This window comes from Podarcis liolepis (genome assembly GCF_965112155.1).
Source record: "Podarcis liolepis genome assembly, chromosome: 6".
NCBI classification, from domain to species: domain Eukaryota; kingdom Metazoa; phylum Chordata; class Lepidosauria; order Squamata; family Lacertidae; genus Podarcis; species Podarcis liolepis.
The window spans coordinates 89358540-89371395 of record NC_139559.1 but is presented as its reverse complement, the minus strand read 5'-3'; the positions used below and the strand labels follow the sequence as shown (position 1 = coordinate 89371395).

Genomic DNA, 12856 nt, shown 5'->3' with positions numbered 1-12856 from the left:
ACCCAGAGGAGTGCCTATTTGCTTGCCCATTCTCATAAACTTTGGCTGTTTGCTGTGCTAAATGCTGTGCCCCCCCCCCTGCAGGGAGCATATTGTTTGCTTGATCAACCACTTAGCTTGCACCTAGCCAGGTATCTATTCCTCTTGCGCCCCTGCCATAACTTGCAATTGTGCCTTGCTTGTCTAGCGCTCTGATTTAAGCTTTAAAGTCTTTGGCAGAAACCAAGCTGGGAGTTTGAGTTCTTCATGCCTGGCAGTGAAGTGGCTGATTGAGGAAGACTGCTTTAGAAAGTGTAACATCAGGAGGTGTCTGTCTTTCCATTCTCACCACATGCTTTTGTCAGCATTCAGGCAAAACATGGATTGTATGCGTCGCTCACCTTGCTAGCATGGAGTTTTTGGTCATAACTGAGAATTCTTAAAAAGCTGGCTCATCCCATTGCAGGCAGAGTGATCAGAGAAACACATATGCTGCCTTCACTATTAATTCGAACTATTGTTCGAATCCCCACGACGGTGTGAGCTCCCGTTGCTCTGTCCCAGCACCTGCCAACCTAGCAGTTCGAAAGCACACCAGTGCAAGTAGATAAATAGGTACCACTGCGGTGGGAAGGTAAACAGCGTTTCCGTGCGCTGCTCTGGTTTCCATCACTGTGTTCCTTTGCGCCAGAAGTGGTTTAGTCTTGCTGGCCCCATGACTTGGAAAGCTGTCTGTGGACAAACCCTGGCTCCCTTGGCCTGAAAGCGAGATGAGCGCAGCAACCCCATAGTCGCCTTTGACCTCGTGCAGGGGTACTTTACCTTTTACCCCTTTTTTTCCACCTGCCACAAAACTGCTCTCAGTGCCTCCTCCTGTCAGTCCGTGTTCACCTGACATTATCCAAAATCCTTATGTATCCTTTACTTTGTTATAAGAAACAGTGGTGCCTCGCAAGACGAAATTAATTCGTTCCGCGAGTTTTTTCGTCTTGCGGTTTTTTTCGTCTTGCGAAGCACGGTGTCGGAAAAGTTTTGGAAAAGCTTCAAAAATCACCAAAGTCTTCAAAAAAGGCTACCACACCACGTGCTATGAGTTGCTCCTCGAAGTCAAGTCGCAACTGTATTAACGGTTTTAAGAAAAAGGAAACAAACTTGCAAGATGTTTCCGTCTTGCGAAGCAAGCCCATAGGGAAAATCGTCTTGCGAAGCAACTCAAAAAACCAAAAAACCCTTTCGTTTTGCGAGTTTTCCGTCTTGCGAGGCATTCGTCTTGCGAGGCACCACTGTACTACTGTCTGATGCAGTTGTTTCTCAAACCAGCTTCACACTGATTGAAGTCCTTAAGCCATTTCTAAATTGTCTCAAGCTAAGGTATGAACCTTTACATAGAGTAAAGGCATACGTTGGTACTATCAACACTCCCTGGTGTGTACACAAACAGAAATAAATCGAAGCTGTTTGCTGATGCAAACAACTAGGTAGGAAAAAGCTGTGAAATGCATGATGGGTTGTAATTTCACTGCACTCTCTTACTGTGGTAATGTGAGCATACCCGAAGTCTGACATTCATTTTTATGCACTTGGATTTTACCTTGCGCAAACATGGATCAAAGCCTTACTTTTCCGCTTGCAAATTGCTCGACAGGTTTCTGCTATTTGCTCAAATGTAACGTAATGCTGCGGTTTATGGCAGTCACAGAATCGGGAACAATTGATTTGGCTGGGTTGTCCTTAATTGCATGTTAAGATTTTGGGCTTGATGCTCTTGTGCTAAATAACAAACCGTCTGAAGAGAAAAACCTTTTGGATTTCATTGCCTTCCAGTGACTTGACTCTAAAGGCTTGGGATGTCACGAGCCTCTTTGTGTAAAATGGAAGATCAGCAGTTGCTGGTCTTACTGCTGATCAGAAAAAGGGAATTAACAGCCATCACCTTAGCTTGCATGCCTTATCTTTCACCTCACACACATAACCTGCACCTGGGTGGCTTTATAAATCTGGGGGTATGGAATGAATTCCAAGATGGTGCCGGACTCATGCATTGTCTATTTTGGGGGGTGGGGCTGTGGCAGGAGTCCAAAATTCACCACCTTTGAATTTCATTCAGATTTTACTGTCTGAGGCTCAAAAAACTACATACGACACAGAATATATTTTTTGCGCTTCCGTTTCTTTAATAAAAGATTTACATGCTGCTTTTTACTTAAAACATGCCAAGCTGTATGATTCCGTGATTTAAAAGAGAATATAATGAAAATACATTAAATTGCCAAAAAATTGCAATAAAACAACAAGATAGGGATAGCAAACATTTTCAGCAGGGGGCCGGTCCACTGTCCCTAAGACCTTGTGGGGGGCTGGACTATATTTTGAAGGGGGAAAAATGAATGAATTCCTATGCCCCACAAATAACCCAGAGATGCATTTTAAATAAAAGGACACATTCTACTCATGGAAAAACACTTTGATTCCCAGACCGTCTGCGGGCCGGATTTAGAAGGCAATTGGGCCGGATCTGGCCCCCGGGCCTTACGTTGCCTACCCATGAGATAGGGTGTTTGAAAATGCTGCATAGTGACTAAGTGAGAGACAGTTCACCCATCAAATGGATACTTATCTGCGAATGAGGCATCACAGATGAGTCATCACCACAGAGGTGAAGACTTGAGGAATAAAAAAAAAAACGGCAGAGAGAACTTTGATATCACCTCATTTGTCATGTTTTTCAGTGGAGGCAGTGCACACATTCAGCTATGAGTGTCAGGACAAAAAATGAAATAAAAATCAAGTGTAATTCTATAATATGCAATTGTGGGCAGCGTTCGAAAGTCCTCTTGTTCTAGGCGCATTTTGTGACAGGGAATTTCATAAATGCGAGCAGTTCCTGAGCTCTAGGTGCAATACTAGGCGCGAATACTCATTTTCAGCTTTGTGTTCTTATAAAAAAAATGCGCCTAGGCACTCAGTTGCGGCGCCCATAACCTAGGTTTAAGGAGCAATTTAGCTCCTAGCTTTCAAATCCCAGTTTCTAACACTGATTATGGGGTCACGTCATACTGTTTGATATGTCAAGACCAATTCCCAGTAGTAGCCCATGTTATTGGGATCTTAATTTCTCAGTCTTTCTTAATATTCTCTCAGTATATTACTATCCCAACCTCCATGCACACATTAATTCTCATTCTCTCTCTCTCTCTCTGCTTAACCAAAACAGGCCAGATGTAAATTAACAGAACAGATGAAGAAAATAGGATCTTAATGAAAAATATTTTTATTAGCGCATTACCGTCGTGTTTAGGCTGGGAAAATAGCATTTACCATTCCGCTAAGAATAGTGCTTTTAGTTTAGCTGTGCTCAGCTTCCACATCTCACAAAATAAATTCGTTTCTTTTTTCTTAGCTAACATATCAGACTAATAACTTTGCTTCCAAAAAGTGAGTCATTGTGCCTCAGCCCTGTGGAATGAATCAAGATGTAATTGCGTTGTGCTACAGAGCAGGCAAATCTACCTCATAAATTTTGGTATAAGTCTCGTTTTCGGATCTCAGTAATGAAACGTCCAAAGATTACATAATTATTTTGTAGGGCTTCTCTTAGGAATCACTCTTCTTTATAAACATGGATCCCACCCCCACCGCCATCAGCTGAAGAGTTAGAAAAAGCAAGTTTGGACAGATCTTATATTTAAGTTCAGTGGTGATAGAATGAATGCTCAGTTGGTCAGGATTATGTCAAATAATGCTGTATTGCCAAATATTTATCGCATGCAGTGTTGCTTTGACTGCTTTTTTCCAGTATTTGAAAAGTCTTTAGTAGTGTAGTAATGGGTGTTTTGAATGTCTTTATTCATTCTGATTACTCTGAGAGACATCATCACGTGAATGCGACTGATGTGTAAATTGTTCTTGCCCTAGACATTTTGTGCAGTGTTGCTATGTGTCCCATAATATTTCAGGCCAAACACTTCCATCAGTTTCCTTCGTGGCCTTTAAGAAGGAAAATAGCCTTTGGGTAAATTGATGACCCCATGTTCCTAGCATCTGCCCTGAAAAATGACTAATAGCCCCAAACTGCGGTCAAACCTGTTTTGCTGTCAAAGAAGCATAGTGAATTGAACTATTCAGCTACTTAAGGAAATGATATGCACTATGGAAGTTAATCCATTTTAGAAGGCTCTGCTCTCTTGTTGAGCTGAGATCCTGTGATTCCGGCTTAAATGAATATTATTTATTTGCTTGTTTATATTTTAAAGAAAACCTTCCCATCCCACAAAGTCCCCAAGGCAGCTCACAATCAGAAAGTAAAACTACAGTACAATACAGCAGAAACAGCGGTATAACAGAGCAAGAGCTAAAAATCAAAGTAAGCTAAAAACAAAAACAAAACACAATTCATAGCAGCAGGTGTTAAAACAAACAACCCAAAACTCACACCAAAAGCTTGGCAAAAAAGGAGTGGTTTTAGCAGAAGACACACACACACACACACACACACACACAGTTACCAGACCCGATTCACCTGCTACATCTAACTTGCGCATGAGATTTTGGGACCAGATTTGTTCACACCTTGGAGAAGCAAGAACCGCTGAGCCCCAGTTGGGGCTCAAAGAAATTAGTACATAATTATGAGCACCAAAACATCATTAAAAATAAAATGGTCATGCCATAATTGCAGAAGAGTAAAATTGATGGCTTTTTTTTTTTTTAAAGATCCATTCACTGTCTCCATCTAATTGTCAAGAAATTCGACTCAGTGTTGATCCAGAACAGATTCCACCGTATAGTTAGCAGAGGAAAAACTTAAAACACGTTGCGGGATTTCCCCCCCCCCCAATACAATAATTCGTTCTGGAGGTCCATTCTTAACCTGAAACTGTTCTTAACCTGAAGCACCACTTTAGCTAATGGGGCCTCCTGCTGCCACCGCGCCGCCGGAGCACGATTTCTGTTCTCATCCTGAAGCAAAGTTCTTAACCCAGGGTACTATTTCTGGGTTAGCGGAGTCTGTAACCTAGAATCATAGAATCATAGAGTTGGAAGAGACCACAAGGGCCATCGAGTCCAACCCCCTGCCAAGCAGGAAACACCATCAGAGCACTCCTGACATATGGTTGTCAAGCCTCTGCTTAAAGACCTCCAAAGTAGGAGACTCCACCACACTCCTTGGCAGCAAATTCCACTGTCAAACAGCTCTTACTGCCAGGAAGTTCTTTCTAATGTTTAGGTGGAATCTTCTTTCTTGTAATTTGGATCCATTGCTCCGTGTCCGCTTCTCTGGAGCAGCAGAAAACAACCTTTCTCCCTCCTCTATGTGACATCCTTTTATATATTTGAACATGGCTATCATATCACCCCTTAACCTCCTCTTCTCCGGGCTAAACATGCCCAGCTCCCTTAGCCATTCCTCATAAGGCTTCGTTTCCAGGCCTTTGACCATTTTGGTTGCCCTCCTCTGGACACGTTCCAGTTTGTCAGTGTCCTTCTTGAACTGGGGTGCCCAGAACAGGACACAGTACTCCTGAAGCGTATGTAACCTGAGGTACGACTGTAATAGACCAGAGGCAACTGTATTTCATCCAACAGAGCTTTACTGCTACTTGAAGGCAAATGAGCATCATGGTCACATTCTGGATTGGCCCTGTCCATAAGAAATCCAGTTGCAGCAGACTTAACTTAAACTTACAATAACTTATAATAAGACTAAAACGTGACGCTATATACAGAACACCACACCAGATGAGAGACAGAAAGAGAGCGAAACCCGGGCTCCTTCTGGCTTTACTTTTATAGTCAGCATGACAAAAAGAGATAAGAGAACCAGTTTAAGCTTCTCTGAAGGAATCACCCAAACATCACAAACTTTCTGCTGGCTTCTTTCACACAGAGAAGCTTGTAGAACCCTCTTGAATTAATTAGAATAGGAAAGATCTCTCTACACGTCAGATCAATGCTTTCTGTACTAAGAAATGCAAACTGACACTAATAGTCAATTCCTGGTCTTAAAGCAAGTCTTTTGCCTCTGATTCTCACTGGTTTGCCTTTAGCAGAATGGATATTGACCCAGCAAATGTTATCTTTGAGGTTTAATTGGGTGTTTGGGGTTTGGATCTCACCTCTGCCTTGTGCTCAGTTTCTGTAATTGGAGTTCTTGTTATTAAATATGCCAAGAAAAAAGGACACCAAGAACTCAGGCCAATGTAAGTTTCAATAGTGGGAGTGGTCCCTACTCACAAATCAATAGTCAATAGTAACAAAAACTAACCCATTCAAAAGTATGTATTCTGACAAGGATTACAAACTCAAATAGAGGTTACAAACTCTAATAGAGATTACAAACTCAAACTCATAAAGATATGTATAACACAATGATTCGTTACGGAATTAGGAATAAGAGTTTATGAGTAGAGGTAAGTTTATCTTAGTCCATAGTTGGATTCGGCGTGGAAGTCTTAGTTTCAATCAGTGAACAGAAGTCAGAAGTAAAATTCGATGTGAAGGTCTTAGTTTCAAACATAGAACAGAAGTCAGAAGTCAGTTATAGATTAGAAACCAGGACAGGTCCCTGTTTCGATGTATTCACCTCCATCAGCCAATTTTTAAAGGGTCGTGTAAGTTTGAAGACTTTCGGATATATATATCCTGTTATTTTCTACGTGTGGGTGAAGAAAAGCGTGACTTCCACGCCGAGTTTGTAATCCTTATCAGAATACATACTTTTGAATGGATTATTTTTTGTTACTATTGACTATTGATTTGTGAGTAGGGACCACTCCCACTATTGAAACTTACATTGGCCTGAGTTCTTGGTGTGCTTCTCAGTTTCTGTAATTGGGCAGGTTACCGTATTCTTCGCTCTATAGGATGCACCCGACCATAGGACGCACCTTGTTTTAGAGGGGGAGAACAAGAAAAAAAATTCTCCCCTTCTCTGCTCAGCGCCCCTTCAGCGAAGCGACAGGAGAAACGGAGCCCCTTCCATTTCTCCTCCCACTTTGCTGAAGGGGCGCTGCGCAGCTCTCTCTCTCTGCTGAAGCCAGGAGAGTCTTCCTCTCCCGGCTTCAGCAAAAGGAACCCGAAGCCTTCGGAGTACAGCGCGAGTTCTCGCTGCGCTCCGGAGGCTTCAGACAGCTATCCCTGAAGCCTGGAAACCAAGAGGGGTCTGCTTCAGCGAAAGCAACACGAAGCCTCCGGAGCACGGATTGAGCGCTCCCTCTGCGCTTCGGAGGCTTCATGTTGCTATCGCTGAAGCCAAGAGCCTGCATTCGCTCCATAGGACGCACACACATTTCCCCTTAATTTTTGAAGGGGAAAAAGTGCGTCCTATAGAGCGAAAAATACGGTACCTGTCTCCATCTAGTCCACCCTTTCTGACGGTGGCCAGCCAAACGTGTCTGGGGAGCCTATAAGGTGGGACTGAGGGTGGCAGTCTCCCCCTGTTGCTTGTCTCTAGCATCTGGTATACTGCCTCCGAACATGGAAGCTCCATTTAGCCATCATGATTGATGGGAGGGGCGTTCAGTGAAGCCACAGTCATGCATGATTCAAAAAGGGGTTTAGCAGAATGGGGGGGGGGACATGTAGCCCCCCCATTTTTCGAAGGAGCCAGCTGCCACTGACTCCCTTGCAGCTTTTACAAGATACCCCCTTCCCTCCCACAGTCAGACAATAGAAACTGTCAAGAGAGGTAATGACTAATTCTATCATTACATCTGAAAGTTCGTGGACATGAGAGAATCCCTATCATCGCTAGCTGGGGTGGAGACATCTTTGTTTACATCCAAATGCCAGCCTTCTTGTTGGTCTCGTTGTCCTTGCCCTGGATAGGGATGAGCACAGCTCTTAAATATGAAAACACATGACTCAGAGTCCCCACCACCAGGGCAATAATTACAGCTTTTGTGTCTTCCTCTGCCCAAAACCTTGCACTGGCTGGGAACTTCCATGCAGCTGGTCCCTCTGGTGGCAAAAATGGTTTTTACAAGTTCTCTTGCCTGAAGAAAAGAAGATGTTTTAACAACCTCACACTTCTTGGGGCTGCACCTAGTGATTGCTGTGCTAGCACAATATTGTATCACTTAAAAATGGGGTTTGCTTGGTGGTTGAGCTGAAGGTATAGTTAGTTCTCCAAGTGTGAAGTTGCCTTAAGCTGCTTTCCTTCTCTGTCTTTTATTTAATTTAACTTAATTAAAATTAAAATTATTATTATTAAAATGTGTGCATTTCCCTCCATCTGAAGATCATAGAGCAGTTCACAACATAAATATACAAAATGAGAACACAAAATACATAAAACAATAACAGAAACAAACTTATAACCTGGAACACAAACTTTTAAGTTGTCGTTGAACCAACTGGAGAAGCAGGTGGGACTGTCCTTTGTTATTGCAAGATTTCTCAATGATGGGACAATAAGATACCTAATAGTGAGCGTTCCAAATGGGAGGGGGCAAAATCAAGTTATTGCCACTTGCATTAAATATCAGGAAAGAGGACTGTTGCTGACAGAACAGGACTCCCCTGCGTATTTCTTCATGAAGAAGATTAATAAGAAACTCAGCCCTGTGAGTGAATTTAAGAGTCAATTTTTACTGAGGTTTCTGATGCTCCCAAGATGTGGAGTAGGAGTACAAATACAACTCTTTTTTCCCTAATGAAAATCGTCAGCATCTGAAATCTGCAAATGTACCTTTGCCTCTGCGCTCAAAATTCCAGTTTCTCTACACATTTATTAAAGTGTTGTACAAAATGGTAGCCATTTCTAACTGCTGGCTTAGAAATCTTTGTGAACTATATGGTTTGAGGTGTTACTGATTATATGTAGATTGAGTTTTCCAGAAATCTACAGAATCTTGAATATGTTTAGGTAAAGTATTCATCAATTTTTTTTTAGAAACATTCTAGGGATGATGGTTACATTAATTATTATTGTTCTTCATTCTATGATTGACTTTGTCTTATAGAAGATATTGGGGAAAAGTACAGCACTTTTCCGTGTATAACATGCCCCCATGTATAAGATGCCCCCTATTTTGGGGGACTGAAAATTCAGAAAATGGGGGGAGATGGCAAGTTGTTGAGCTTTTTGGGGGGAGGATTGCCCCAAAATATTAGCACTTGCTAATCCAAATCAACAATTCCTATTCTTTGTTTCTTTCAGATTATTTCAAGCAGGCCTCATTTGAAGCTCAAGCCTTTTTGGAAGCTGTCCAGTTTTTCCGTCAGGAGAAAGGCCACTACGGGTCATCGGAAATGATAACTGGCAACGAAATTCAGGTACTAGCCAGGATACTTGTGGTAACAATAAAGGAAGAACTGTACAGAAAGTTTGAATCAAGGAAAAAACAACAACAACCCAAATTGGGTCAAATGCCATGGCTGTTGAGCCATGCACCAAATATTGCTTTCCCCTCCAAATAATAATAATAATAATAATAATTTATTATGTACAGTGGTGCCTCGCAAGACGAAAAGAATCCGTTCTGTGATTCTCTTCGTCTAGTGGTTTTTTCGTCTTGCGAAGCAAGCCCATTGACGGATTAGCGCTTTTAGCGGCTTTTAGCGGCTTATTGGCTTATCGGATCAGCTGATAAGCGGCTTAACGGCTTAGAAAAGGGGGGGGGAGAGAAAAAAACCCCGCAGGAACTCGCAAGACATTTTCATCTTGCGAAGCAAGCCCATAGGAGATTCGTTTTGCGAAGCACCTCCAAAACGGAAAACTCTTTCGTCTAGCGAGTTTTCCGTCTTGCGAGGCATTCGTCTTGCGGGGCACCACTGTATACCCTGCCCATCTGGCCGAGTTTCCCCAGCCACTCTGGGTGGCTCCCAATAAAGTGTTACATATTAAAAACTTCCCTGAACCTTAAGATGTCTTCTGAATGTCAGGTAGTTGTTTATCTCTTTGACATCTGATGGGAGGCCATTCCACAGGGAGGGCGCCACTACCAAGAAGGCCCTCTGCCTGGTTCCCTGTAGCTTTGCTTCTCGCAATGAGGGAACCGCCAGAAGGCCCTCGGCGCTGGACCTCAGTGTCCGGGCAGAACGATGGGGGTGGAGACGCTCCTTCAGGTATACAGGACCGAGGCCGTTTAGGGCTTTAAAGGTTAGCAACAACATGGCATGCCTTTCCACCCCAGGACAACAAATAATAAAAGACAAAGTATGTCAGTTTGCATTTCTTAGTACAGAAAGTATTGATCTGATGTGTAGAGATCTTTCCTATTCTATTTAATTCAAGAATCTTCTCTGTGTGAAAGAAACAAGCAGAAGGTTCATGATGTTTGGGTTATTTCTTCAAGGTTATGCTGACTATAATAATAAGGCCAGAAGGAGCTTGGTTCCACGTTTTCTTTCTATCTCTCTTCCTTCTGTATGTAGTATTAAGTTTTAGTCTTCTTAAAAGTTACTATAAGTTAAGTCTGCTGCAACTGGATTTCTTATGGACAGTGCCAGTCCTGAATATATTGGATTTGTGACCACGACGCTCATTTGCCTTCACTAGCAGTAAAGCTCTGCTGGATGAAATATTAATAGCTTCTGGTCTATTTTTGGGGGGAATCCTGCAACATGTATAAGTTTTTACTCTGCTAACTATACGTTGGACTTCTGCTCTGGATCAATATTGAGTAGAATTCCATTGCAAAGTTTATGTCCTGTAAATGCAGAGTGCTGAACATAAGTCAATAAATCCATTTAGATCTGCAGTGGTACCTCGGGTTACATATGCTTCAGGTTACAGACTCTGCTAACCCAGAAATAGTGCTTCAGGTTAAGAACTTTGCTTCAGGATGAGAACAGAAATTGTGCTCCGGCGGCGCGGCGGCAGCAGGAGGCCCCATTAACTAAACTGGTGCTTCAGGTTAAGAAGACTTTCAGGTTAAGTACGGACCTCCAGAATGAATTAAGTACCGTATTTTTCGCTCTATAACACGCACCAGACCATAACACACACATAGTTTTTAGAGGAGGAAAACAAGAAAAAAATATTCTAAATGAAATAGTGGATATATGATTTTTGTGGTTCATGCTGTGGCCACAGACATGTGATCTGACAGTGAGTTTGGAGTAGCCCAATGCAAAAATCCTGAGGATCCATGTGGATCCATGCTTTGTAACCACTGAGGAGGGAAGGAAGGGGAACCATGGATCCTCTGCTCACGACTGCAGCAGATCCCCCCCGCCACCCGCAGGCATTCACTCCATAACACGCACAGACATTTCCCCTTACTTTCTAGGAGGAAAAAAGTGAGTGTTATGGTGCAAAAAATACGGTACTTAACCCGAGGTACCACTGTACTATTATTATTAGTCACGAATAATTTCAGGCAACCTTTTCCCAACCTGGTGTCTTCCTGATATGTTTCATTACAACAGTCTGTTTTGGTCGGGGCTCATTGTAGCCCAGTAGATCTGGAGGGCGAGGGACGCGGGTGGCGCTGTGGGTAAAAGCCTAGGACTTGCCGATCGTATGGTCGGCGGTTCGAATCCCCGCGGCAGGGTGAGCTCCTGTCTTTTGGTCCCAGCTCCTGCCCACCTAGCAGTTCGAAAGCACCCCTAAGTGCAAGTAGATAAATAGGTACCGCTTTATAGCAGGAAGGTAAATGGCATTTCCTTGCGCTGCGCTGGTGCAGGCTCACCAGAGCAGCTTCATCACGCTGGCCACATGACCCGGAAGTGTCTCCGGACAGCGCTGGCTCCTGACCTCTTAAGTGAGATGAGCACGCAACCCCAGAGTCGGTCACGACTGGCCCGTACGGGCAGGGGTACCTTTACCTTTAGATCTGGAGGGCAACAGGTTCAAGAAGCCTGATTTCAGGGGAGCTGTTGACATTCCCCCTCCTTGATTTTCTTCTTCAGCTTTTCTAGCAAATGATACCTGCTACAGGAATAGTTTTACCTCCAAGAATGGATCTGAAGTGTTGCATAGAATGACAAGTGGTCAACATGAGTTTTAAAAATGACTTGAGGTGTATTTTGGGGGGAGGTATTTTTAGTTTTGTTCACAGATGCTTCTTTATGGGTTCGTGAGAAAGGCAAAAGCAAAAAGATTTCGAAACCTCTAAGTACACACTTAAAAGCCTCGGGTGCCCTGTGGGTGATGCCCACTTCAGCCCCAGCCCCTCCTTTACGTGAAAAACAGGGACAATTAGGCTGACCTGCGTTACCCAAAGGCTTACAGAGATAAAAATGTACACGATTGACTTTAAATACTTGAACAGCACTGATTGTTACCCTTTATGATACCTGTATCCTTTATGATACCAGTATTAGAATATAGGGATGATTACCCGGAGGGGGCAGGGCAGGTTTTAACCAGAAATGATTGATTGATTGATTGATTGATTGATTCTATTTCTATGTCAGTTTTTATTCAAATAAATCCCAAAGCGGCTTACAAACAAAAGATAAAAATAACATCAGGAATGCAGCGTAAATCGTATAGAATACTTAATAAATCACCTGTAAAACAACCCCAAATCCCAAATAATTAACATCTATGTAGCACTATTAACAAAACAACTAAAAAACAGGATAAACATCACAGTTACACCAAAAATCATATAACAGGATTCACAAAGTACGACAGCATTCATATCTATAAAACAGGGACGTCCGACTCCCAAAAGACTGTGATCTACTCACAGAATAAAAAACTGGCAGCGATCTGCCCCTTTTTGAGGGGATTCAGGTCAAAGAGCTTTTTTTGGAGAGTAAAATGTCAAAATTTATTAAAGGGGAGAGGGGAAAAGTTGCTCACCAGAAGATCGCTAAGGAAACAAACTGCCGCTGAGGGATAACTCCGCCTTCCGTTCTAGCGATCATGTGCGAATGGAGGACGGGGCGAGGGGCCGGGGCAAAGGAAAAGGAGCCTGTGATC

The 12856-nt window shown here is 42.9% G+C and overlaps 1 protein-coding gene across 2 annotated transcripts in view; it reads left to right on the top strand.

Moving 5' to 3' along the window:
• Positions 1-12856, top strand: part of NIBAN1 (niban apoptosis regulator 1) — a 97776-nt gene that overhangs the window by 65839 nt on the left and 19081 nt on the right. For both annotated transcript variants that reach the window (XM_083506744.1, XM_083506743.1), the window contains exon 6: positions 9140-9255. In XM_083506744.1, the coding sequence (XP_083362870.1) occupies positions 9140-9255 (116 nt within the window). The remainder of the gene's footprint in view (positions 1-9139; positions 9256-12856) is intronic.